The sequence below is a fragment of the Monodon monoceros genome, unplaced genomic scaffold (assembly GCF_005190385.1).
Source record: "Monodon monoceros isolate NGI ecotype Baffin Bay Population unplaced genomic scaffold, NGI_Narwhal_1 Super_Scaffold_20, whole genome shotgun sequence".
Classification (NCBI taxonomy): Eukaryota; Metazoa; Chordata; class Mammalia; order Artiodactyla; family Monodontidae; genus Monodon; species Monodon monoceros.
The window spans coordinates 35,016,923-35,043,747 of NW_021703777.1; the positions used below are offsets into that span (position 1 = coordinate 35,016,923).

The window sequence follows — 26,825 nt, forward strand, 5'->3', positions numbered from 1 at the left end:
GACCTGAGTATAGACAGATGTTGGTATCGGCGGGTCTCCTGGAACCAGTCCCCCAAGGATACACAGGGATGATGGCATTGCGAAAACCATAACATAGCTGTTATTCAAACAAATGAACCTGAGGACCCTCACGAATTACAAAAAAACTAGTCTAAATGAAAAGTGGAGAAAGATGAAATGTTCAAGGGAACTTTCATTGTAGAAAGTCATATACATATTTTTAAATAGTTCCAGCCCTCACATATGTTCTACTTTCTACCTGAACAACCTCTCCTCCTCAGTAAAATCTTTCGGTATTGGTATCTAATGCTTACCCCTTCACATTAAGCTTTCTTGGAAAGGTTTTGGCAATTATGTAGAGCATCACTAAATATGGAGGGCAGTATCTGGCAACATCAGGAGCAAATTAGTTTACTGTAAGGCCTGCCTTTTCTCTATTTATATGAACAGTATGAATCTTCAAATGTTCTGCTGTATTAACTGACAGGCAATTTGGCAGGACTCTTGCTGGTTAATACACCCCAGGCACCCAGACACTCCAGATGACTGGCTCAGTCACTGTAAGGCACTCTGGGGCACGAGTGATATTTTAAACGTCTTTGGTTACACAGGTTTGTCCTGTGAATAATATTCTTAATTTAATGTCACCTAACTTGAGCATTTACTGATCCTTCCCACTAAACTTGAAGATTCCACCTACCTACCTACCTACAACAATTCACATAATTTATATGGCCTGACTTCAACCCACACACCAGCAGAACTCACGGTTATCCTAGGGCCACTATCCCTGGCCCAACCCTCTCTGTTTCCAGAACAGCTTACGCTTGACACTGCCAATTGTCTGTTATTTTATATGTTCTGAAGCCTTGGTCTCCAGATCCTATTGTTTCTTACCAGTCCATGCTTGCTCTGCATGACCCTACCAACCTTAAAACTTTAACCAATTCACTCAGTATCAAACTAAAAACATTAAAAGTAGCATCCATTCTTTTTGATGTGATGGTAAATAGGATTATTTCCTTAATCTCTATTTCTGATACGTTGTTAGCGTATAGAAATGCAACAGATTTCTGTATATTAATTTTGTATCCTGATACTTTACCAAATTCATTACTGAGCTCTAATAGTTCTCTGGTAGCCTTTAGGACTTTCTATGTACAGTATCATGTCATCTGCAGACAGTGACAGTTTTGGGACTTCCCTGGTGGCGCAGTGGTTAAGAATCTGCCTGCCAATGCAGGGGACACAGGTTCGATCCCTGCTCTGAGAAGATCCCACATGCCGTGGAGCAACTAATCCTGTGCACCACAACTACTGAGCCTGTGCTCTAGAACCTGCGAGTCACAACTACTGAGCCCATGTGCCACAACTACTGAAGCCCATGTGCCTAGAGCCCATGCTCTGAAACAAGAGAAGCCACCGCAATGAGACGCCCATGCACTGCAACCAAGAGTAGCCCCCACTTGCTATAACTAGAGAAAGCCTTAGCGCAGCAACGAAGACCCAACGCCACCAAAAAACACCCCACAAACAAACAGTGACAGTTTTACTTCCAGTTTGGATTCCTTTTATTTCTTTTTCTTCTCTGAATGCTGTGGCTAAGACTTTCAAAACTATGTTGAATAAAAGTGGTGAGAAGGACATCCTTGTCTTGTTCCTGATCTCAGAGGGAATGCTTTCAGCTTTTCACCATTGAGTATGATGTTAGCTGTGGGTTTGTCATACTTGGCCTTTATTATGTTGAGGTATGTTCGTTCACTCTATGTCCACTTTCTGGAGAGTTTTTACCATAAATGGATACTGAATTTTATCAAAATCGGTTTTGGCATCTACTGAGATGATCATATGGTTTTTATTCTTCAATTTGTTAATGTGGTGTATCACACTGACTGATTTGTGGATACTGAAAAATCCTTGCATCCCTGAGACAAATCCCTTTTGATCATGGTGTATGATCCTTTAATGTACTGTTGGATTCGACTGGCTAGTATTTTGTTGAGGATTTCTGTACCTGTGTTCATCAGTGATATTGGTCTGTAATTTTCTTTTTTTGTGATATCTTTGTCTGATTTTGGTTTCAGGGTGACGGTGCCCTCACAGGACGACTTTGGAAGTGTTCCTTCCTCCGCAATTTTTGGAATAGTTTGAGAAGGATAGGTATTAACTCTTCTCTAAATGTTTCATAGAATTCACCTGTAAAGCCATCTGATTCTGGACTTCTGTTTTCTGGGAGTTTTTAAATTACTTATTCAATTTCATTACTTGGTCTGTTCATATCTTCTATTTCTTCCTGGTTCAGTCTTGGGAGCTTCTCTCCATTTCTCATTGAATTTTAACTTTTCCACCTTTGGAAGTGACAGGAAGGGACAATAGGTTTGGCTACTGTGCTGGTCCAGATTGCCAGCAGCAATACCATCTAGCAAATGCTTCCCCTTCAGCCCACTCCCATTTACATAGGGTATCATTCCATAGGTATAGAACTAGTGGTCTACCTCAACCACTAGGTAATACAGCTGTATTCACTGTCAAACCCAAGTTTGCCAGATGGGGTGAACGCACAGTCTATCACATTAGGCCTTTAGGAATCCTGACGTAAAAGTTTAGCAGTACAGTTAAGGTTTCTTGCTTAGGAATCACCCCTGCTTCTGGCCCCTGCAACTGCAGCCCTGGTCCTGGAACCACTGAATCAGGTAGGAATAAAAGGAAGTTGAGGTGTTGTGGGGTAAACTGTATAGTCATACCAGCATCTTCTCCCACCTCCTCTTCCCCAGATTCTTCTGAAAAGTGAAGGAATCTATCTGTTGAAGACCCTCCCTTGGTCACACCCACATGGGTATCCTTACCCCATGTTGAGTGTGAGCACACGCTTGTGAAGACGTGTAAGCCAGCCCTTCATGCCTTTACCTCCCCCAGTTTTAGACAACAAAAGTTTCAGTTGCCTGTTCTAAGTCTCTATCAAAGTACTACTCCTAGGATATCTCTCCTAGGATACCTCTTTGCTCATTGCTGGACATTATGGATTACTACTGTGGACTGAATTGTGTTCCCCCAAAATTTACATTTTGAAGACAACCGTTAATGTGGTTGTATTTGGAGACAGATCCTTCAAGGAGGTAATTAAATTTAAATGAGGTCATAAGAGAGCCCTAATCCAATAGGACTGGTGTCCTTATAAAAAAACACCAGTGGTGTGCATGCACAGAGAAAATGCCATGTGCGGACACAGTGAGAAGGTGGTCATCTATAAGCTGGGAAGAGAGGTCTCACCAGAAACCAACCTTACTGGCAGCTTGATCTTGGACTCCCAGTCTCCAGAACTATGAGGAGGTAAATTTCTGTTGTTTAAGTCACCCAGTCTGTGGTATTTTGTTACGGCAGAAAAACTTTTGGAAATTGCAAAGCACTACAGAATGTAAAGAATCTTTCATTCAATTAAAAAAAATGTTTTTAATATCTACAAAAAAAAGTAGCATCCAAACCTATTACATTATTTTCAAAAGCATATAACATTTCTCTTTTCTTCTTTGTAACCCTTGTGCTATAAGAAAAAAAAATATTTTAGTGAAAAACACTTTGGTGATTTAAGCTTCTGGCAAGTACTACTGGAAACTGAGAATAGAGGAGGAATTATTACTCAGTTAATGAGATAGTTTTAATGAATGGCCAAGAGAACACATATAGCACATCTAAATAATATACTAATAAACTCTTCTCTAAGTGACATTAGAGTGTAGTTTAATCTGCTACCTTCACAATGGTCATTCTCAAACCTTATGCTGAAGATGACAGTTCCACTGTTGCCATCAAACCATCCTGCTTTTTGATTGTGGGCTAGAAATGGAACAACTGTGAGAAATACAGAGTAGTATTACCACATGGACAGGATCCACTATCAAGAGGAACCACTGCACATCTGTGCAGGTGAAAAGACATGTGCATACTGAAATGGGTCTGTTAGCTACCACCTCCATTCAGTTTTATGCCTCAGAATGCTTTGGGGTAAGGAGAATGGGAAGTGGTTTGTTTTACAGTACCTATAACCAATTCTCTTGAACTAAAATAAAGCAAGTCTTGTCATTTGAATGGGAAAAAGTATAATTCTGTATCTGTTGGAGGAAAAAAACCCTGTTGTCAAACCTGTAAGGGCAAAAGGAGCTTTACAAAGTTGTTATGGGAACATATAAAATTCAAACCACATTTATAAAGGGAATCGCTAGGCCATCTCAGAAGGAAGAGCTTTGGGTGTGATGAGATCACAAATTTTAGTCAACTAATGCAAGACACTTACAATATGGCAAGGCATTTCTCCAATACATATTTAAAAAAAAAGCATGGACTCCTAACAATACCTTTAATGAATTGGTAAAATCTTGCATGTGTTTCTAAAACATTAAAATAACATGAACCTGTAATGACTGACAGTGGCAGTTCTCAATTTTATGATTCCTATATGTATATTCAAATTTCTAGGCACCAAAAGCAACTGAAAACATGTTTAGATAGAAATTTGTTCACAGGAACTCTGTAGGAAGAAAGGCAAGAAGGTTAGTGCTACCTGTCATTTTATGTGTTCTTTATACAAATCATTATTTGCCTCTCTGCTGTTTAGTTCCTGTTGTTAAATGCTCTAATATTACCACTACTGCTAATAAAAATGATATATGAACATTTCTTCCCTGGCCTCAAGCTACAAAACCATGAAGATCAAAATTAAAAACAAACAAAAAACCCCAAAACATATCCCTACTATGAAACTGTGTACTATTTCATACTGCCGGTAGGAGTATAAATTAGTACAAGCTCTATAGACATCAATATTGAAATCTCATCCTACAAATACACTTGACCAGTTATGAAATAACACGTTCCAAGTTATTCACTGCGGCATTGTTTTTAATAACTGCAAAAGAGTTAATTGGTTGGCATTGATTAAAAATGGTACAATTACACAATATTCTGCATCTATAAAAAAGAATAAGAAAGTTCATGCTATGAAGAGAGTTTCAGGAAATGTTGCCAGTTTGAGGGGAGAAAAGGTACTACTGAAGGAGTACACAGAATATTAGCTACCTTTTGTGTAAAGAAAGGGGAAGGATAACACTATAGATTCATGTACACTGGAAAAGTATAAAAGGAACTAATAAAAACACTTCCCTACAGAGGAGGGCATACCTAAGGAGGAGAGAAGTAGGACAGATGTGGAAAAAATGTTTTCAGTGGATAGCTTGGTACATATTATTGTTATATGAACCATGTGAATAGATCACCTAGCCTCCCTCACCCCCACAAAACAAAAAAACCCCAAAACTAATACTAGTAACTACATTTGTCGGGAGACGGGGGGTAAGGGGGAATGACGGACAAGGGTGAAAGGGAGACTTCTTCAATATACACCTTTCAACACCCTTGTGTATACAGTCAAATGATCTTTGATAAGGATGCCAAGACCACTGAAAGAGGAAAGAACAGTCTCTTCAAAAAACAGGGTTGGGGGCTTCCCTGGTGGCGCAGTGGTTAAGAGTCCGCCTGCCAATGCAGGGGACACGGGTTCATGCCACGGTCCGAGAAGATCCCACGTGCCGCGGAGCGTCTGCGCCCGTGAGCCATGGCCGCTGAGCCTGCGCGTCTGGAGCCTGTGCTCCGCAATGGGAGAGGCCACAGCAGTGAGAGGCCCGCGTGCCGCCAAAAAAAAAAAAACAGGGTTGGTAAAACTGGATACCCACCTGCAAAAGAATGAGGGTGGGCTCTGGTCTTATACCATACACAAAAATTAATTCAAAACGGACTAAAGACCTAAACCTAAAATCCCAAACTATAAAACTCAAAGAAAACACAGGGGAAAAACTTCATGATGTTTGATTTGGCAATTTTTTCTTAGATATGACACCAAAAGCACAGGCAACCAAAACAAAAATAGATAAATGGGACTACATCAAACTTAAAAACTCTGTGCATCAAAGGACACAATCAACAGAGTGCAAAAGCAACTTATGGGAACTGGAGAAAAATATTTACAGATCATATATCTAATTAGGTGTAACTATCAAGAATATAAAAATAACTCCTACACCTAATAAATAGCAAGAAAACGAACAATCTGATTAACAAATGGGCAGAGAATCTGCATAGACATTTTTCCAAAGACATACAAATGGCCAAAAAAGCATATGAAAAGATGCTCTGTAACATCACTTATCATCAGAAAATGCAAATCAAAACCACAATGAGACATCACCTGACAACTATTAGAATGGCTCATCAAAAAGACAAGAGACAAGTATTGGTGAGGATGTGGAGAAAGGGAACCCTCCTGCACTGTTGGTGGAAATATAAACTGGTGCAGCCACTATGGAAAACAGTATGCAGGTTCCTCAAAAAAACTAAAAATAAAACTACTGTATGATCCAGAAATCCCACTGCTGATATATATTTGAAGGAAATGAAATCACTATCTTGAAGAGATATCTGTATTATCATGTTCACTGCAGCATTATTCATAATAGCCAACATATGGAAACAACCTAAGTGTCCATTAACAAATGAATGAAAAATGATACACACACACACACACACACACACACTCAATAGAAAAAGAAGAAAACTGGGCCATTTGTAACAACATGGATGGACCTTGAGGGCCTTATGCTAAGTGAAGTAAGTCAGATAAAGACAAATATTATATGATAATCACTTATATGTGAAATCTAAAACAGCCAAAGTCATAGAAACAGAGTAGACTGTGGCAGTTACCAAGGCTTGGAAGGGTTAGGTCAAAGGGGATAATCTGCCAGTAACAAGATGAATAAGTTCTGGGGATCTAACATACAGCATGGTGACTACTATCAACAGTAATGCATTACACAGTTGAAAGTTTCTAGGAGAGTAAATCTGAAATGTTCTCACCACAAAAAAGTAATAGTAATTATGTTTTGTTATTCAATTGTGTGAGTTCATTATATATTTTAGATATCAATCCCTTATCAGATATATGATTTGCAAATATTTTCTCCCACTTTGTAGGCTGCTTTTTCACTTTATTTATTGTTTCTTTTGCTGTGCAGAAGCTTTTTCTTAGCTTGATGAAGTCCTACTTATTAACTTTTGCTTTTGTTGCTTGTGCTTTTGGTATCATATCTGAAAAATCATTACCAATGTCAAGGAGCTGTTTTCATCTAGGAGTTTTATGGTTTCCGGTCTTATGTTTAAGTCTTTAATCTATTTGAGTTAATTTTAGTTAAGTGCTGTAAGACAGGGGTCCAATTTCATTCTTCTGTATGTGGTTATCCAGTTTTCCCAACACCACTTACTGAAGAGATTGTACTCCCCCCACTGAATATTCTCGACTTCCTTGCCAAATACTAGTTGGTTGTCCACAAGGGGGTTCTTACCAGGCTCCCAATTCTGTTCCATTGGTCTATGTGTCTGTTTTAATGCCAGTACCCACCCTGTTTTGATTATTGTACCTTTGTAATATAGCTTTAAATCAGGAAGTGTGATGCCTTTAGCTTTGTTCTCTCTCAGGACTGCTTTGGCTATTTGGGTTCTTTTGTGGTTCCACTAAAATTTCAGGATCTTTTTTCTATTTCTGTGAAAAATACCACTGAAATTTTGATAGGGATTGCATTGGATCCATAGATGGCTTTGGGTAATATAGACATTTTAACAATATTAATTCTTCCAATCCATCAATGCAGGATATCTTTCTATTTATTTGCATCTTTTTCAATTTCTTTCATCTAAGTCTTGTAGTTTTCAATGTACAGATCTCTCTCCTCCTTGGTTAAATTTACTCCTAAGTATTTTATTGTTTTTGGTGCTATTGTGTATGGGGCTGTTTTATTTCTTTTTCATATATTTCATTGTTACTATATATAAATTCAACTGATTTATGTGCTGATTTTGCATCATGCAACTTTAATAAATTTGTTGATTAGTTTCAACAGGTTCTTTTTTTTTGGTGGAGATCATATCATATAAGATCCTATCTGCAAACAAACAATTTTACTCCTTCCTTTCTGACTGGGTACCTTTTATTTCTTTCTCTTGCCTGACTGCTCTGGCTAGGACTTCCACTACTATGTTGAATAGGAGTGGTAATGGTGGGCACCCCTGTCTAATATCTGATCTTAAAGGAAAAGCTTTCAACATTTTGCTTTTTGAGTATGACATTAGCTGTGGGCTTGCCATATATGGCCTTTATTATGTTACGGTATGTTCCTTCTATACGCAATTTGCTGAGAGTTTTTCTCATGAAAGGATGCTATACTTTGTCAAATGGTTTTTCTGCATCTACTAAGATGATTGTATGATTTTTATCTTTCATTCTATTAAGTGGTGTACCTTACTAACTGATTTGCATATGTTGAATCCTATGCATAAACTCCACTTGATCATGGTGTATGACCCATTTAATGTGCTGTTAATGTCAGTTTGCTAATATTTGGTTGAAAATTTTTGCATCTGTATTCATCAAGGATACTGGCCTATTATCTTTTCTTGTAATGTCTTTATCTGGCTTTGGTATCAGGGTAATGCTGGCCTTGTAAAATGAATTTGAGAGTTTTGCTCCTCTTTGACGTTTTGTAAGAGTTTGAGAAGGATTAGTGTTAATTCTTCTTTAAATGTTTGATGGAATTCACCAGTGAAGCCAACTTGGTCCTCGACTTTGCTTTGCTGAGAAGTTTTTGATTTCTGATTCAATCTCCTTATTTGTTATTGGTCTGTTCAGATTTTCTGTTTCATGAATCAGTCTTCATAGATTGTACGTTTCTAGGAATTTATCCATTTCTTCGAGGTTATATTGGCATATGAACATCCATCATAGTCTCTTACAATCCTTTGCATTTCTGTGGTATAAGGTGTAATGTCTCCGCTTTCATTATTAATTTTAATTCACTTTAACCTTCTTTTTTCCCTAGTCTAACTAAAGGTTTGTCCATTTGGTTTATCTTTTCAAAAAACCAGGCCTTAATTTCACTTACCTTTTTCTATTGTTTTTCTGGTCTCTATTTCATTTATTTCTACTCTGATCTTTGTTGTTTCCTTCCTTCTGCTATCGTTGGGCTTAGCTTGTTCTTCTTTTTCTAGTTCCCTGAGATACAAAATTAGGTTGTTTGAGGTCTTTTTTCTTAATATAGGCATTTATCACTGTTAACTTCCCTCTTAGAACTGGTTTTGCAGCATCTCGTAGATTTTGGTATGGTGTGTTTTCATTTTTGTTTGTTTCAAGATATTTTTAAATTTCCTTTTTGATTTCTTTTCAGTTGTTTTCTTTTCTTTTTTTTTAATTTCTTTTTTTGACCCATTGGTTCTTCAGGACTGTGTTGTTTAATTTCCACACATTTGTGAATTTTTGAATTTCCTCCTGTTACTGATTTATACTGTTATACCACTGTGGTCAAAAAATATACTTGGTATGATTTTAATTTTCTTAAATTTGTTAAGACTTGTTGTGTGACCTACCATATGGTCTATCCTGGAGAAGTTCTGTGTGTGCTTGAGAATAATGTGTATTCTGCTATTTTCGGATAGAATGTTCTGAATATGTTAGGTCCACTGGGTCTAAAGTATGGCTCAAGTCCAATGTTTTCTTGTTGATATTCTGTCCGGATGATTATCCATTGTTGATTAAAGGTGGGGTATTGATGTTCCTGAAGATTATTTTATTATTGTCTATTTCTCCTTCCAGATCTTTTAGTATTTCTTAATACATTTAGGTGCTCCAATGTTGCGTGCATATATATCTATGATTGTTATATCTTCTTGATGAATTGAACCATTTATCATTATATAATGACCTTCTCTGTCTCTAGTTACCATTTTTGGCTTAACATCTATTTTGTCTGACATCAGTATAGGTACCCCTGTACTCTTTTGGTTTCCACTTGCATGGAATATCTTTTCCATCTCTTCACTTTGAGCCCATGTGTGACCTCAAAACTGAAGTGAGACACTGGTAGGCACCATATATTATTTTTTTGTTTTTTTAAATCCATCCAACCAACCTATGCCTTTTGATTCTCCAATCAAATCCATTTACATTTAGCGTGATTATTGATAGGTAAGATATTACTAATTCCATCTTACAGTTTTCTGGCTATTTTTGCAGTTCCCTTGTTCTCTTCCTCTCTCACTGTCTTCCTTAGTAAACATGATTTTCTATAGTGGTGTGCTTTGAGTCCCTTCTTTTACCTTTTGTGTATCTACTTTAGGTTTTTGCTTTGTGGTTACCATGAGGCTTACATAAAATATCTTATAGATATAACAATGTATTTTATGCTGATAACAACTTAACTTTAATCATATATAAAAACTCTACCCTTTTACTCCCCCCACCTTTTATGGGTTTTGATGTATAATGTACCTCTTTTTACATTGTAAATTCATGAACAAATTATTGTAGCTATAGTTTTTTTTAATACTCTTATCCTTCAACCTTATACCACTATTTTAGAGTATTAGAGTATTCTTAATTTGATTATACGCTTACCTTTACCAGTGTGTTGTATATTTTCATACATTTTCATGTTATTAATAGCTGCCCTTTTATTTCAGCTTGAAGAACTCCTTTCAGCATTTCTTTTATGGCAAAACTAGTGGTGATGAACTCCCTCAGCCTTTGCATCTGGGAAAGGCTTTATCTCTCCTTCATTTCTGAATCACGGACTAAGAAAGGGCACTCCTGGCACTAAGCTGTGTTGCCATGTGGGAGGGGTGACACAGGTGAGGTCAAACTGCTCCTCTCACCCTCTCCAGCGTGTCCAAACTTGTGCTGGTATTGTTGTTTTTGCTCCAATGTAATGCTGTATCATCTCCTCTGGAAACCTGGACTTCCAAGAAGGCTCTCTCATCTGTGGGGGACAGTCTGGCTCAGTGTTCTCCGGGGGCTCCCAGACTGCAGTCAAGAGGGACTGGAACCAGTTCACAGATCACTTCAGGATCTACAGCCAGTACCAAGGTCTGCCTGCCTATTGCCTAATGTACAGTGGGCAAGGCTCCTTCTGGGTCCTTTAGGGTATGATGCTGGATCCCACAGCTCCCACAAAGGTACCTTCATTTGTGGATGGATACAGGATATTTGTTGTGCAGGGAGGGAAGGCAAGAATGAGGGATGTCTTATACCCATGACCAGAAAACGTTTATAACCATGTGAAAACATCAGTGATTGAAATTTTAAAAACACAAACAGTAACAAAATATCCCCAAACTAAGCCTAACTAGTTTTTGTCCCCAGTGAGAAAGAAAAGTGTTACTATAAACAGTCAATGCATTTTATTGTCTTGACTTCTGGGAACAATCATCTGCTATCCTCTCCTACTTGGGCCACTGCTCTACCTTGCTGGCCTTTACTTGCTGGCCTCTAAAGTTCTTTAGAGCAGACCTTAATACTGAAGCCTCTACGTACTGATGCACACACATCTTTATCTGTTGAAACACAGGCTCTGGCTCACTTTCCCCTCAAATTGTTCTTTGGAAGTTCTTTTCTTAAGATTAGTATTTCTTAACCCCTGTGCAGTGTTTCACCCTAAGAACACTCTCTCCTAGCTTGGATTCTGTAACACTTTTTTCTACCTTTCTAACTACTCAGTGTGTCTCTATCAGCTCCCTAAAGCTAGGTATTGCCTACAGTCCTGCCTGCCCCAAGTCCCCTTTTCATTTTCTGCTTGTTCTCCTTTAACCATTTCATCCACATCTGTGTGTCCCTAGTTACTGTCAACAGTTGACAATTCCAGAGTCAACCTCTTTCCCAAACCCCAATAACTGAATTTCCAGCTATCTGTTAGTCTCCATATGCTCTGTCTAACCGTCATAGCTATTTTAAACAAATAGATCCACCCCAACACCATTCACCTGCAACACATACAAGCAGTCCTCTAAAACTCACATTATTCATTGCCATAGGTCACTTACTTTGGCTTCTTTTGTGCTCTGCGGTCTGACTTTTTAATCATCATACATCTTTCCATTGATGGCTTTGCTTCACTTCTTGGCTTGATGCTCAGCAAAGATTCTCTGACTGAGTGTGCTGATCATCTCCTCAAAACAAATTAATGTCTTCTGCTGGCCAAGCTGTCTTTGGCTACTGCTAATAATCCTGCTGAGTCTGAGAACCTCTAAAGTGATACTGCACTTCACTGCTGGTTGTCCCTTGAGCAATCAAGACTAAGACCTACCTACACCTTCCTCCAGACACCTGCCTCCTGACCTCCCATGTTTCTTTTGGGTATTAATGGCTCTGTTATCCACACTGACTCCAAGGCTAAATAAAGTCTCAGTCACAATTGATTCCCCACTCCCTCTATCTCTTTTTACTGTGGTAAAGACATAAGGTAATTTACCACCTTAACCATTTTTAAGTATACATATAGTTCAGTAGTGTTAAATATGCTCACATTGGAAAATCTAAAACTCTATACCTGTTAAACAACTCTCCTCTTCCTCCTCCTCTATCCCTTCCTCTCTATAAACCCTAAAATAAATTGTTTCACAAATCCTGGGAACCTTTCTCTATAGTGCCACAAGAAATCATAAGATCTAGTGGTATAAGGGATCTGAAAGGTCACCTGACCACAACTTTCGTATGTAAGAGGAACCTCTATAATGTTTACATTCAATGGATATCTAGCTACAGTTTGCACACATCAGCAGAGAGCAAAGCAGTCACCCTTGAGCATTTACTATAAGCTTCTTTTTCTCCTTATTTTGTAACATTGATACTACTTATGCCCACCACAGAACAAGATTAAGTTCTTTCTCTCATGAAATTCCTTCGAACTTTTACAGAGAGCATTATATTCTCCTGAATTTTCCTTCTATGGTTTATAAATTCCTAAGTCTTTTGACAACTACTTCTACAACATGGTTTGGGGTCTTCATCATCATCCTGGCTGTGAATTCAGTGCTTCAGTTCATCAGTCTCTCTGAAAACAATAACTGAAAATGAATTCGGGACTTCCCTGGTGGTCCAGTGGTTAAGAATACGCCTTCCAATGCAGGGGATGCGGGTTCAATCCCTGGTCGGGGAACCAAGATCCCACATGCCGTGGGGCAACTAAGCCCATGCGCTGGAACTACTGAGTCAGTGGGCTCTAGAGCCCACAAGCCACAACTAGAGAGAAGGCCGCATGCCACAACAAAGAACTAATGCAGCCAAATAAATAAATAAATAATTTTAAAAAAGAAATTAAATGAACTCAACTCCATAGATATGGTCTGACCTAGGCAGAACAGAATGAGATAATCACCTTACACCTTTCTAGACACAATTACATTACTGATTGCTATTGAATCCACTATCAACAAAAACCCTAGCAACTTTGGATTGGTTTGGCCAATACAACCCTAATACTTGTCACAAAGCTGAGATAAGAAGTTCTTCCTTTTTGCTAAATGAATTCTTATTCAGATTACTGTGTCTCAGTAAGGTACAGTAAAAATTAGCAGCTACTGCACATTGGCAATAGATATACACACTCTGAAATGTACCTACAAAGCATTACCTAAAATGTAATGCTACAGGACAGAACATCTCAGAGTCTAGTCTGTTTCCTGTACTCTTATTCAGGGTTAGTTCCCAGATTCACAACCTCCTCTCTATCTTCACTACCCTAGTTCTCACTGTTACCAACCTCAACTACTCTTTCCAGTCCTCTCACCCACATGTTGACAGATTATTCTGTTTATAGCACACAGCTTGCATTGTGGTATTAGTGATTTGCCTCTACTAGTTTACTCTGGCACTGAGTAAAGCCAACCAGTAATTATACTGGCATTTGATAATCAGTTCCTTCTCTCTCAGCAAACCCCATAACTGCAACAGAGCATGATTCCCAGTCGTATGGACTATGCCGTGGATATGCAACATACGTTGAACACATATTTGTACGTATATAATGTACATAGGCATTCTTCCTTATATATAAGGAATCTCTTCACTCTGTAGAGCAGTTTAACTTTGCTGTTTGCTTCCCTCCTACAAATAAAATAAGCGTATCAAGAAATGAGAGATAGTCTCTAAGATCTGTCACACCAGGTCTAAAGGGCTTAGGTCCCTCATCCCAAATGAAGTGAACAATACAAATCCAAAGTTCTGCATGTTCTGTTTTGTACCCTGTGATAAGGTACAAAGTAGTCTTTATATTTGATTTCTACACAAGCACCTTTTTGATCAAAATTAAATGCTGCAAGGGGCCCCTATAATTCCTCTATACTCCATCCAGTGCAGAATCTATCTGAGAAGTGAGGTTAAGTGCATGGATACAACAACAGTATTTTAGACCCACAAACAGCTTACCCCTGAGAGACAAAGTGTTTGGGGGAAAATAAAGATATCTCTAGTCTTCATTTTCTTAATTAATAAAATGACAGTGTTAGACTAGATAACTGCTAAGGTTCCCAACTAGTGCTAATACTCCATGAGTCTTTCGTTCTGAATACTATTAGTCTCTAAGGGAAAAAAAAATCATATATATATCTCCAGCAGTTCCATTAACACAGACAGTTTGGTGAAACCTGAAAAGAGCTAACTCACCTCAGCTAGAAAAACTGTCAACAAAGCAGAACAGAGAAACTGCATGTAGTTTGTTAGGACATAAATGAAGACCATAATAAGTTTAAGAATATAAAAATGATTAATTCTTTTAAGAAGTGTCATTTAAGTCAGCTTAAATTCAATCAAGAAGTGGTGTACATCAAATGCTTTCACAGTTCTGCAAAGGAAGAAATCTTCTGTATCAGTAAATTAACATTGAGACAGACCCTCGAATAAGCGGCATCTATTCTTTAGTATGCATATCACAAAGTCAAGGCTGGTAATACCATTATTAGAACCACTCTTTCAAGTTTCCTTCAAGAGGGCAGATTTCAAAATCATGAGCTTATTTTGACAGATGTTTACCCCAAGCAGTGATTCCTAGCCTAAATTACAGAAGGGTGGGCAAATGATTGAAGTAAACTGACTGCAGAAGAAAATGTTATGGGACCAGCTCTCAGAGAGGATAAGGCATAATCTAGATATACCAAATTTGGGTGTGACTTGACTACTACTGGCCTATAAACTCCTCTGAAGCAGGGGTTAAATCGTATTGAGTCTGTCATCACCCACAGCAGTTTGGCACATAAAGAGTGTAGCTCTGAAAGGACTGACCACTGGGTCTAAGCTGAGCAGCCAAGAGATGACTGGGAGAACTGGAACCAGAGAACACATATTTATGAAGAAATACAAGAGCACGAGAAGGCAGGAATATGGTCAGCGCAAAGGTTGAAACCTTGGGAGTTCCAAATACCAACAAGGTTCAACATGCCCTAGAGTTGTGCTCTAAGGTGGCAAATGGGTTTGTGGAAGGAAGACAGTAGTCTCAAGGAGGTAGGAAGAGGGAGGCTCAAGGGAGACAACAGTATAGATTTTGAAGTTGCTGATGACAAGAGAAACAAAGTACAGAGGGAAAAGACAATACAGGTGTCAGACTTAGTATGACTGGAGGCCTGGAGTCCTAGAGAGCGTACTGCAGACTGACAGTCAGAAAGTGCAGAACCGAGGACAGTGACAGAACAACAGTCCGGAAGTCTACCCTCCTACCCACCTGGTGAGTCGGAGGGGAGTGCCCCTTAAAGAAGTTTGCCCCCAACATGCAGGTATGGGACAAAGCAAAGTTTCATTTAAGACAAAGGGAGAGGGTACACACAAGAAAACAGCTGGGCATATAAAAATGTTTGATCAGTGTCCAAGCATGGTGGGAAGGCTAAAGTAGGGCATTATGGGGTGCCTGGACAGGCCTAGGATATATAAACAGATAATAGGGTTAAGAGCAAGAAGAGAACAGGAAATACACTGAAAGCATGTCAGTGACCTGAGGACTTCTTCACAGGTAGCCCTGTTACTGAGGAATGTCAGGTCCCTCAGAGTTTCAGCTAGAGCACTGGTTTGAATATGATACTAAAAATTTCCCCAAAGGTCAGTTAGAACCAATATTAAGCAGCTTCTCAAATTTTTAATGCGGGGAGTGGTGAGATGTAGGAATGACTAAGAATCAGGAACTTACTCTTTCCCTTAAATTTGTTAGAAATTCTCACAATTCAACCACTGGTAACTTTTGTTTATCAACAAGGAATGTTGAATAAAATTCTTATTTCGAGTTAAAATCTAACTTCGAAAAGAATATTTTGCTGGGACTATAAAAATGCACCTGAAGCCATAAGTTCAGTTTTTATCTCCTCTATATTTTTAGTTCAGCAAAAATGCTCAAAACAAAGGTCTTAATGATTTGGGAAATGAGTAAAATATGAACACCAATCAAAACACAAGTCCATAAACCAGCATTCTCCAAACAAGTCCATACTCTTGGCATAGGTGTGAAATTTTGCGTTTTTAGGTATAGAGCAAAAATAATTTCACACAGCTTTTCTGCTAAGAAAACAATTACTCAAGAGCATAAGAAAGGCTGATTACAGTCCAGAACACCAGGTCTCAACACGCAGGTCATTTTGCCTGACTGGTCTGGTGGCCCTCGGTGGTCCATGGTCTGAGGCTGCTACGACCCTGGAAAAGCAGAGTGGGCCAGGGGGGAAGGGCTGTGACTGAAGCAATGGGAGGGGGTCACCAGGATGGGCAGTGCAGACTCTCCCCCAGTGCTGAGACCTCCGACCTTCCCCACTAGGTTTCCCATATTTTTACTTTTTCTAAAGATGCTGATATATGAAAAATGAACACGAGTTCATAGAAGAGATTCCCATGGACCATTTAAATTCTTTCATTACACCTGTACAATTTAATTCAATTATAATGAATAAGACACAGCTCATTTCCAATCTGCAAGAGAAAGGAATGAAGCAGATCTTCTGCCCAGAAGCTCTGGTGAGTTTTCAGAGGATAAGGAGTGCTCCAGTCTCTTAAGCGCAGTCACACTTAGGATCAGGATGTACCCTGAGGTTATGCAACTTTCTTCCCTTTCCCCTCTCTCTCCCTCAGCCCCTCTTTCTCCTCCCTGCTTCTTTCCATGTACGTATGTACTTATGTATTTAATAACTCTTCTATTGCTCCTTATTTCTTCCTTTCCTTCTTTCTTGCCTGTATGTCACACAGCCCACTTATAAGCCCACTGCCTAGGATGGGGGAAAAAAGTTAAGATATTAACTTCTTCTATTGTCACTGTTCTGGGAATACCTTCAGTCTCCTAGATTTATTTATATGCTCAAATTTGAACTTGAAAGTAATTTAGGAGTTTGGGTAGGCCTTCTGGACACAAAAAATGTTTGAATTGTAAAAATAAAGGAGGGAGGGACTGAAAAACAATGATTTATTATGGCATAAAAAGAGAACTCTAAGTATATTCCTGTGTTGACTCCCTACCTCCCCACCTCCTGTTTGCTTAAGATATAAACAACATCATATATTTTCACTATGAAGAACAACTATTTTACTTTAGTATTATACTGGATTATTTATTTTAGAAAGTTTGTTGCAACTAGTTAACAATACCCCAAAGTTAGGGAAATAGCTTGATTATACGAAGTTGGTCACTGTAATTTTATTTCTTTAAAATTATAAGGATGAAATATGTATATGAAATAATATTACTGAATTGCTTTAAAATAATATTGGAGAGGGCGCTTTCAAGATGGCAGAGGAGTAAGACGTGGATATCACCTTGCTCCCCACAAGTACAACAAAACTACATCTACATGTGGAACAACTCCTACAGAACATGTACTGAATGCTGGCAGAAGCCCTCAGACTTGCCAAAAGGGTCTTGGTACTGTGGCCCGGTGTCAGGCCTGAGCCTGTGAGGTGGGAGAGTCGAGTTCAGGACATTGGTACGCCAGAGACTCCCCGGCCCCACATAATATCAAATGACAAGAGCTCTCCCAGAGATCTCCATCTCAACGCTAAGACCCAGCTCCACTTAATGACCACCAAGTTACAGTGCTGGACTCCCTATGCCAAACAACTAGCAAGACAGGAACACAAGCACACCCATTAGCACAGAGGCTGCCTAAAATCATAATAAGGTCACAAACACCCCAAAACACACCACCGGACATGGTCCTGCCCACCAGAAAGACAAGATCCACCAGAACACAGGCACCAGGCCCCTGCACCAGGAAGCCTACACAACCCACTGAAACAAACTTACCCACTGTACGCAGATAACAAAAACGACAGGAACTATGACCCTGCAGCCAGCAAAAAGGAGAACCCAAACACAGTAAGTTAAGCAAAATGAGAAGACAGAGAAACACACAACAGATGAAGGAGCAAGGTAAAAACCCACCAGACCAAACAATGAAGAGGAAGTATGCAGTCTACCTGAAAAACAATTCAAAGTAATGATAGTAAACATGATCCAAAATCTTGGAAATAGAATGGAGAAAATACAAGAAATGTTTAATAAGGACCAAGAAGAACTAAAGCGCAAACAAACAATGATGAACAACACAATAAATGAAATTAAAAATCCTCTAGAAGGAATCAATAGCAGAATAACTGAGGCAGAGGACGGGATAAGTGACCTGGAAGATAAAATAGTGAAAATAACTACTGCAGAACAGAATAAAGAAAAAAGAATGAAAAGAATTAAGGACAATCTCAGAGACCTCTGGGACAACATTAAACGCACAAACATTAGAATTACAGGGGTCCCAGAAGAAGAAGAGAAAAAAAAAAAGGAACTGAGAAAATATTTGAAGAGATTATACTTGAAAACTTCCCTAATACAGGAAAGGAAATAGTCAATCAAGTCCAGGAAACACAGAGAGTCCCATACAGGATAAATCCAAGGAGAAACACGCCAAGACACATATTAATCAAACTCTCAAATATTAAATGCAAAGAAAAAATATTAAAAGCAGCAAGGGAAAAGCAACAATTAACATACAAGGGAATCTGCATAAGGATTCCCATAAGGTTAACAGCTAATCTTTCAGCAGAAACTCTGCAAACCAGAAGGGAGTCACAGGACATATTTAAAGTGATGACAGGGAAAAACGTACAACCAACATTACTCTACCCAGCAAGGATCTCATTCAGATTCGATGGAGAAATTAAAGCCTTTACAGATAAGCAAAAGTTAAGAGAATTCAGCACCACCAAACCAGCTCTACAACAAATGCTAAAGGAACTTCTCTAGGCAGGAAACATAAGAGAAGGAAAAGACCTACAATAACAAATCCAAAACAATAAAGAAAATGGTAATAGGAAAATACATATTGATGACTACCTTAAATGTAAATGGATTAAATGCTCCCACCAAAAGACACATATTGGCTGAATGGATACAAAAACAAGACCCATATATATGCTGTCTACAAGAGACCCACTTCAGACCTAGAGACACATACAGACTGAAAGTGAGGGGATGGAAAAAGATATTCCATGCAAATGGAAATCAAAAGAAAGTTGGAGTAGCAATTCTCATATTAGATAAAATAGACTTTAAAATAGAGAATGTTACAAGAGACAAGGAAGGACACTACATAATAATCAAGGGATCAATCCAAGAAGATATAACAATTATATATATATTATATAACCCAATATAGGAGCACCTCAATACATAAGGCAACTGCTAACAGCTACAAAAGAGGAAATCGACAGTAACAGAATAATAGTGGGGGACTTTAACACCTCACTTACACCAATGGACAGATCATCCAAACAGAAAATTAATAAGGAAACAGAAGATTTAAATGACACAACAGACCAGATAGATTTAATTGATATTTATAGGACATTCCATCCAAAAACAGCAGATTACACTTTCTTCTCAAGTGCGCATGGAACATCCTCCAGGATAGATCACATCTTGGGTCACAAATCAAGCCTCAGTAAATTGAAGAAAATTGAAGAAAACTGAAATCATATCAAGCATCTTTTCTGACCACAACGCTATGAGATTAGAAATGAATTACAGAGGAAAAAACGTAAAAAACACAAACACATGGAGGCTAAACAGTACGTTACTAACTAACCAAGAGATCACTGAAGAAATCAAAGAGGAAATCAAAATATACCTAAGGACAAATGACAATGAAAACACGACGATCCAAAACCTATGGGATCCAGCAAAAGCAGTTCAAAGAGGGAAGTTTATAGCTATACAAGCCTACCTCAAGAAACAAGAAAAATCTCAAACAAACAATCTAACCTTACACCTAAAGGAACTAGAGAAAGAACAACAAACAAAACCCAAAGTTAGCAGAAGGAAAGAAATCATAAATTTCAGAGCACAAATAAATGAAATAGAAACAAAGAAAACAATAGCAAAGATCAATAAAACTAAAAGCTGATCCTTTGAGAACATAAACAAAATTGATAAACCATTAGCCAGACTCATCAAGAAAAAAAGGGAGGGCTTCCCTGGTGGCACAGTGGTTGAGAGTCCACCTGCCGATGCAGGGGACACGGGTTCGTGCCCTGGTCCAGGAAGATCCCACATGCCACAGAGTGGCTGGGTCCGTGAGCCTTGGCCGCTAAGCCTGCGTGTCTGGAGCCTGTGCTCCACAACACGAGAGGCCACAACAGTGAGAGGCCCGTGTACCGCCAAAAAAAAAAAAAAAAGCAAAAAAGGGAGAAGACTCAAATCAATAGAATTAGAATTGAAAAAGGAGAAGTAACAACTGACACTACAGAAATACAAAGGATCATGAGAGATTACTACAAGCAACTATATGCCAATAAAATGGACAACCTGGAAGAAATGGACACATTCTTAAAAAGCACAACCTTCTGAGACTGAACTAGGAAGAAATAGAAAATATAACCAGACCAATCACAAGCACTGAAATTGAAACTGTCATTAAAAATCTTCCAACAAACAAAAGCCCAGGACCAGATGGCCTCACAGGTGAATTCTATCAAACATTTACAGAAGAACTAACACCCATCCTTCTCAAACTCTTCCAAAATATAGCAGTGGGAGGAACACTCCCAAACTCATTCTAGGGGCCACCATCACCCTGATACAAAAACCAGAGAAAGATGCCACAAAGAAAGAAAACTACATGCCAATATCACTGATGAACATAGATGTAAAAATCCTCAACAAAATACTAGCAAGCAGAATCCAACAGCACATTAAAAGGATCATACACCATCATGAAGTGGGGTTTATCCCAGGAACGCAAGGTTTCTTCAATATACACAAATCAATCAACGTGATACACCATATTAAAAAACTGAAGGAGAAAATCATATGATCATCTCAATAGATGCAGAGAAAGCTTTCAACAAAATTCAACACCCATTTATGATCAAAACCCTGCAGAAAGTAGGCATAGAGGGAACTTTCCTCAACATAATAAAGGCCATATATGACAAACCCACAGCCAACATCGTCCTCAATGGTGAAAAACTGAAAGCATTTCCACTAAGATCAGGAACAAGACAAGTTTGCCCACTCTCACCACTCTTATTCAACATAGTTTTGGAAGTTTTAGCCACAGCAATCAGAGAAGAAAAATAAATAAAAGGAATCCAAATTGGAAAAGAAGAAGTAAAACTGTCACTGTTTGCAGATGATATGATACTATACATAGAGAATCCTAAAGAAGCTACCAGAAAACTGCTAGAGCTAAACAATGAATTTGGTAGAGTAGCCAGATATAAAATTAATGCACAGAAATACCTTGCATTCCTATATACTAATGATGAAAAATTAAAAGAGAAATTAAGGAAACACTCCCATTTACCATTGGAACAAAAAGAATAAAATACCTAGGAATAAACCTACCTAAGGAGACAAAAGACCTGTATGCAGAAAACTGTAAGACACTGATGAAAGAAATTAAAGATGATATAAACAGATGGAGAGATACACCATGTTCTTGGATTGGAAGAATCAACATTTTGGAATTGACTATACTATCCAAAGCAATCCACAGATTCAATGCAATCCCTATCGAACTACCAAAGACATTGTTCACAGAACTAGAATAAAAAATTTTACAATTTGCATGGAAACACAAAAGACCCTGAATAGCCCAAGCCATCTTGAGAAAGAAAAACAGAGCTGGAGGAATCAGGCTCCCGGACTTCAGACTATACTACAAAGCTACAGTAATCAAGACAATATGGTACTGGCACAAAAACAGAAATATATATCAATGGAACAGGACAGAAAGCCCAGAGATAAACCGATGCACATATGGTCACCTTATCTTTGATAAAGGATAAAGGAGGCAAGAATATACAATGGAGAAAAGACAGTCTCTTCAGTAAGTGGTGCTGGGAAAACTGGAGAGCTACATGTAAAAGAATAAAATCAGAACACTCCCTAACACCATACACAAAAATAAATTCAAAATGGATTAAAGACCTAAATATAAGGCCAGACATTACAAAACTCTTAGAGGAAAACACAGGCAGAACACTCCATGACATATATCACAGCAAGGTCCTTTTTGACCCACCTCCTAGGGAAATGGAAATAAATACAAAAATAAACAAATGGGACCTAATGAAATTTAAAAGCTTTTGAACAGCAAAGGAAACCATAAACAAGACAAAAAGAGAACCCTCAGAATGGGAGGAAATATTTGCAAACGAAGCAACTGACAAAGGATTAATCTCCAAAATATACAAGCAGCTCATGAAGCTCAATATCAAAACAACAAACAACCCAATCAAAAAATGGGCAGAAGGGCTTCCCTGGTGGCGCAGTGGTTGAGAGTCTGCCTGCCGATGCAGGGGACACGGGTTTGTGTCCCGGTCTGGGAAGATCCCACATGCTGCGGAGCGGCTAGGCCCATGGGCCATGGCCGCTGAACCTTCACGTCCGGAGCCCGCGCTCTGCAACGGGAGAGGCCACAACAGTGAGAGGCCCATGTACCGCAAAAAAAAAAAAAAAAAAAAGGGCAGAAGACCTAAATAGACATTTCCTCAAAGAAGATATACATATTGCCAACAAACACATGAAAGGATGCTCAACATCACTAATCATTAGAGAAATGCAAATCAAAACTACAATGGGGTATTACTTCACACCGGTCAGAATGGCCATCATCAAAAAACCTACAAACAATAAATGCTGGAAAGGGTGTGGAGAAAAGGGAACCCTCTTGCCCTGTTGGTGGGAATGTAAGTTGATACAGCCACTATGGAGAACGGTATGGAGTTTCCTCAAAAAAATAAAAATAGAACTACCATATGACCCAGCAATCCCACTACTGGGCATATACCCTGAGAAAACCATAATTCAAAAAGAGGCATGTACCACGATGTTCACTGCAGCTCAATTTACAACAGCCAGGACATGGAAACAACCTAAGTGTCCATCGACAGATGAATGGATAAAGAAGATGTGGCACATATATACAATGGAATATTACTCAGCTATAAAAAGAAATGAAATTGAGTTATTTGTAGTGAGGTGGATGGACCTAGAGACTGTCATATGGAGGAAGTAAGTCAAAGAGAAAAACAAATACCACATGCTAACCCATATATATGGAATCTAAAGAAAAAAAAAAGGTTCTGAAGAACCTAGGGGCAGGACAGGAATAAAGACGCAGACATAGAGAATGGACTTGAGGACACAGGAATGGGGAAGGGTAAGCAGGGACGAAGTGAGAGAGTGGCATGGACATATATACACTACCAAATGTAAAACAGATAGCTAGTGGGAAGCAGCCCCCTAGCACAGGGAGATCAGCTCGGTGCTTTGTGTCCACCTAGAGGGGCAGGATAGGGAAGGTGTGAGGGAGATGCAAGAGGGAGATGATATGGGGATTTATGTATATGTATAGCTGATTCACTTTGTTATAAGGCAGAAACTAACACACCATTGGAAAGCAATTATACTCCAATAAAGATGTTTAAAAAAAAAAATAATATTGCACAAGAGGATACAAAAACTCATGAAGCTGTAGATGTATGATTTGCATACTTTTTTATATGTCCATTAGACTTTATTAAAAAGTTTACATATAAAAAATAATAACAGAGGAGGAGAAGTTAAGAAGGGTGTAGTTAAAACAAGATTATCCATGAACTGACAACTCATGGTGAGGTGGGTGGTGAGTACTACTCTATTTTTGTATGTGTTGCAACTTTTCATAATATAAGATGCTATAAAATGTTACTTTCGAAACTTGAGCAACTGTAAGATTCAGATGCATGGTATAAAAGCAGTATATCTTTTAAATAAGACTTTGATTTAAGGTTTAGTGCATTAAAAATGAAAAATCAAATTTTCTTTGCAATTTTGTTGAAACTGACAATTTTTCCACAAAAAATTCTTGTCATAATTATGAAGGAAGACTCTATAAACTACGATGTATAGGTGTAGTAATTCTTGTGGAAAATTGTTCACATTCTGTCGTATACTACAATAAATTTATGATTGTAAATAAGAGAAAGAAATAATAAAATCTGTCTCCTAAAGACACAGTCAATAAGTTGGTTCTGATATGAGTGAAACTAATAGTTCTAGTATATCATAACTATGTATGGACATGTTTTGCATAAATCTATTTTATTCATTCCCTTTCTATCTCTTAAGATTCAGTAATATTTATCAAGTACCGTGAGATAACCAGCAGCCCTAGAGAGATATATTAAATGCAGATTACATATTATATGCATTCCCCAACTACAGAAGGGTTATGTTCTAAAAGTTTATCTGTAAATAAGCATTTTGGGACTCATATCACATTTTTCCACTGAAACAATTTTATAAAAGGTAGTTAGGTCAATCAGGCCACCCCACAGAAATCTATAAAGTTAAACTTACTGGACCTATTACATTTTACTGCAGCACTGTGGGCTTTTTTTTTCCCAACTAACCACCTTGTACGACTATTTCTTTGATAAATGCAATAGGGATTCTAGGAATACTTCTCTTGTCAGAGGCTCTGTGTACACATACACACACACCCCTTACCTAGGTCTATGTGCCAAAAATGTCCCTTAGTTATCAGAGTATGCAGAGCGGAGCAGAGTTTAGATGAGGGGCTCTTGCATTTGAAGGCTGCAGGAAGTTGGGGTTCTAGAGCTTACTAAGGGGCAGTAGTCTTGGGAGGTTCTATGGTAACTGTTCCTACTGGGTGTCACAGATATAGGGCAGAGATGGGGGATTATAACTTTCACCAGGTTTATCTTCTAGAAAATCGTTTTTTAAAAAATTAGACACTTCCTAATAATCACTTTTAATATGAATTTTTAAATGTTTATAAACTCAGAGCAAAATAAATTATAGGTTACGTTTATGTACTTTAGCTGCATCCTAAGCTATAACAATAATCTCTTCTCCCCGACTGGACAGACACAGGCCTCCCTCCACCCACCACAGGGAGAGGATGCCAGCAGGAGGTCCTGGAAATGAGTGTTTAATCTAAGGAGAGGGATGCCTCTATTTGGGATCAACTTTTCTGCCCCACTCCAAGGCAACTAGGTTTCTTTGCTTTGAATATTTTTACGCCACAGAATGTTTTCTTGGATACAAGAAAAAGGTGTAAAAAGCCACAGAGATAAAATGACTTAATTTCATATGTAAACACTTTCTTATATGCCTATTAATTTGATAATTTGAAAGAAAAATACATAGAGATTCAATATTTACATAAAACTACTAGGCCTAATACCACATACAGTTTCTTCTTTTTTCTTTTAAATTCAGAACTCCATGAACATGCTTCAATTATGCAGTGCTACCATACCATTATAAGATTATAAATGTATTTTTATAAAGTCCAGGTCCATAAATATGACACAACTTTCCAGATTCACTATAGAATCATATCAGAAATCAAGAGTTGCAGATTCTTCCCTGTCTCAAACTCAGCCGACGTTTATTCCACTTGCCTGCATAGGTGTTGGCCTTGTTCAGGAGGTCTGTGCATGCGTGCATATCAGCGAAAGCCCGGATTCCTAAGCAGTTGACAGGGTGAAGCTGAGATTCCAAAAATTCACAGCAAGTCTTCTTCACATCCTGTAACTGTAACAGACCAGCTGCTGGGAGAAGTACCTATAACACACAAGTAAGCATGGTTAGGCAACTGGCTAGAAAAAGTTTCACTGTTCACTGTGTCTATAGAGGGCTTAGGGGTCCAGCCACAGCTCAAGGTCTGCATCCAGACCCCAGCATCCCATAGAAGAGTAATGTAACAATTAGTTGCAAAAAGGGTGATGCCTCCTTCCATTCCCCATAATTTCTATGGAATCTTTCAAAGATCTCTTCTTGGTCACAAGAATATAAGAGATATCAGATCATATTAGATTAATGATTCTTTTCATAAGCAGAAACAAAATGTTCCTTTGAATTTTAAAAACATAAATTATTAGGCTGTTAGGGGGTGCTATGGTTCAGTGAAAATGGTTTTCTTCCCTTAGTTCAAGCAGTCATGAGCTTCAGTGAATTTGTGGGGAAGGGGTGAGCACAGAGTAATATATGCCACAACAAAGCCTCATTCTGTTTTTCCACTGTCTCTGAGTAACACCACAAACTGCTTTCTTTAGGGGGATAGAACAATTTAAAACTCCACAGTCTAACTACAATCAAACAGTTTCTCTGAAATGTAATATATGTGCTAAAAAAACCCATAAAGAGTAATTGCCTAATAATAACTTTTTAATTTGTATTTTTATTTCAATAACTCCAAGAGATTTTGTATTAATTAGGTTATTCTTTGGGATTTAACCAGTATCTTTACTAGAAATACTACATCCAACACTACAACTGCTTTTCAAATAGGTCAATGATGGAAAAATTCTTCCTTGTAAGTGAATTAGTATGATGCTATGTAAAGGACCATATTTGAAAATCAAATTGGAAAACTTCTTAAAAAAAACTTCATAAAACTTCATAAAAAAGAAGTTTGCAAGTCCTTCT

At 38.3% G+C, this 26,825-nt stretch overlaps 1 protein-coding gene across 3 annotated transcripts in view; it reads right to left on the minus strand.

The window, feature by feature from the left end:
• KLHL2 (kelch like family member 2) overlaps positions 1-26,825 on the minus strand; it is a 126,027-nt gene that overhangs the window by 29,248 nt on the left and 69,954 nt on the right. For all 3 annotated transcript variants that reach the window (XM_029235707.1, XM_029235705.1, XM_029235706.1), the window contains one exon: positions 25,799-25,961. In XM_029235707.1, the coding sequence (XP_029091540.1) occupies positions 25,799-25,961 (163 nt within the window). The remainder of the gene's footprint in view (positions 1-25,798; positions 25,962-26,825) is intronic.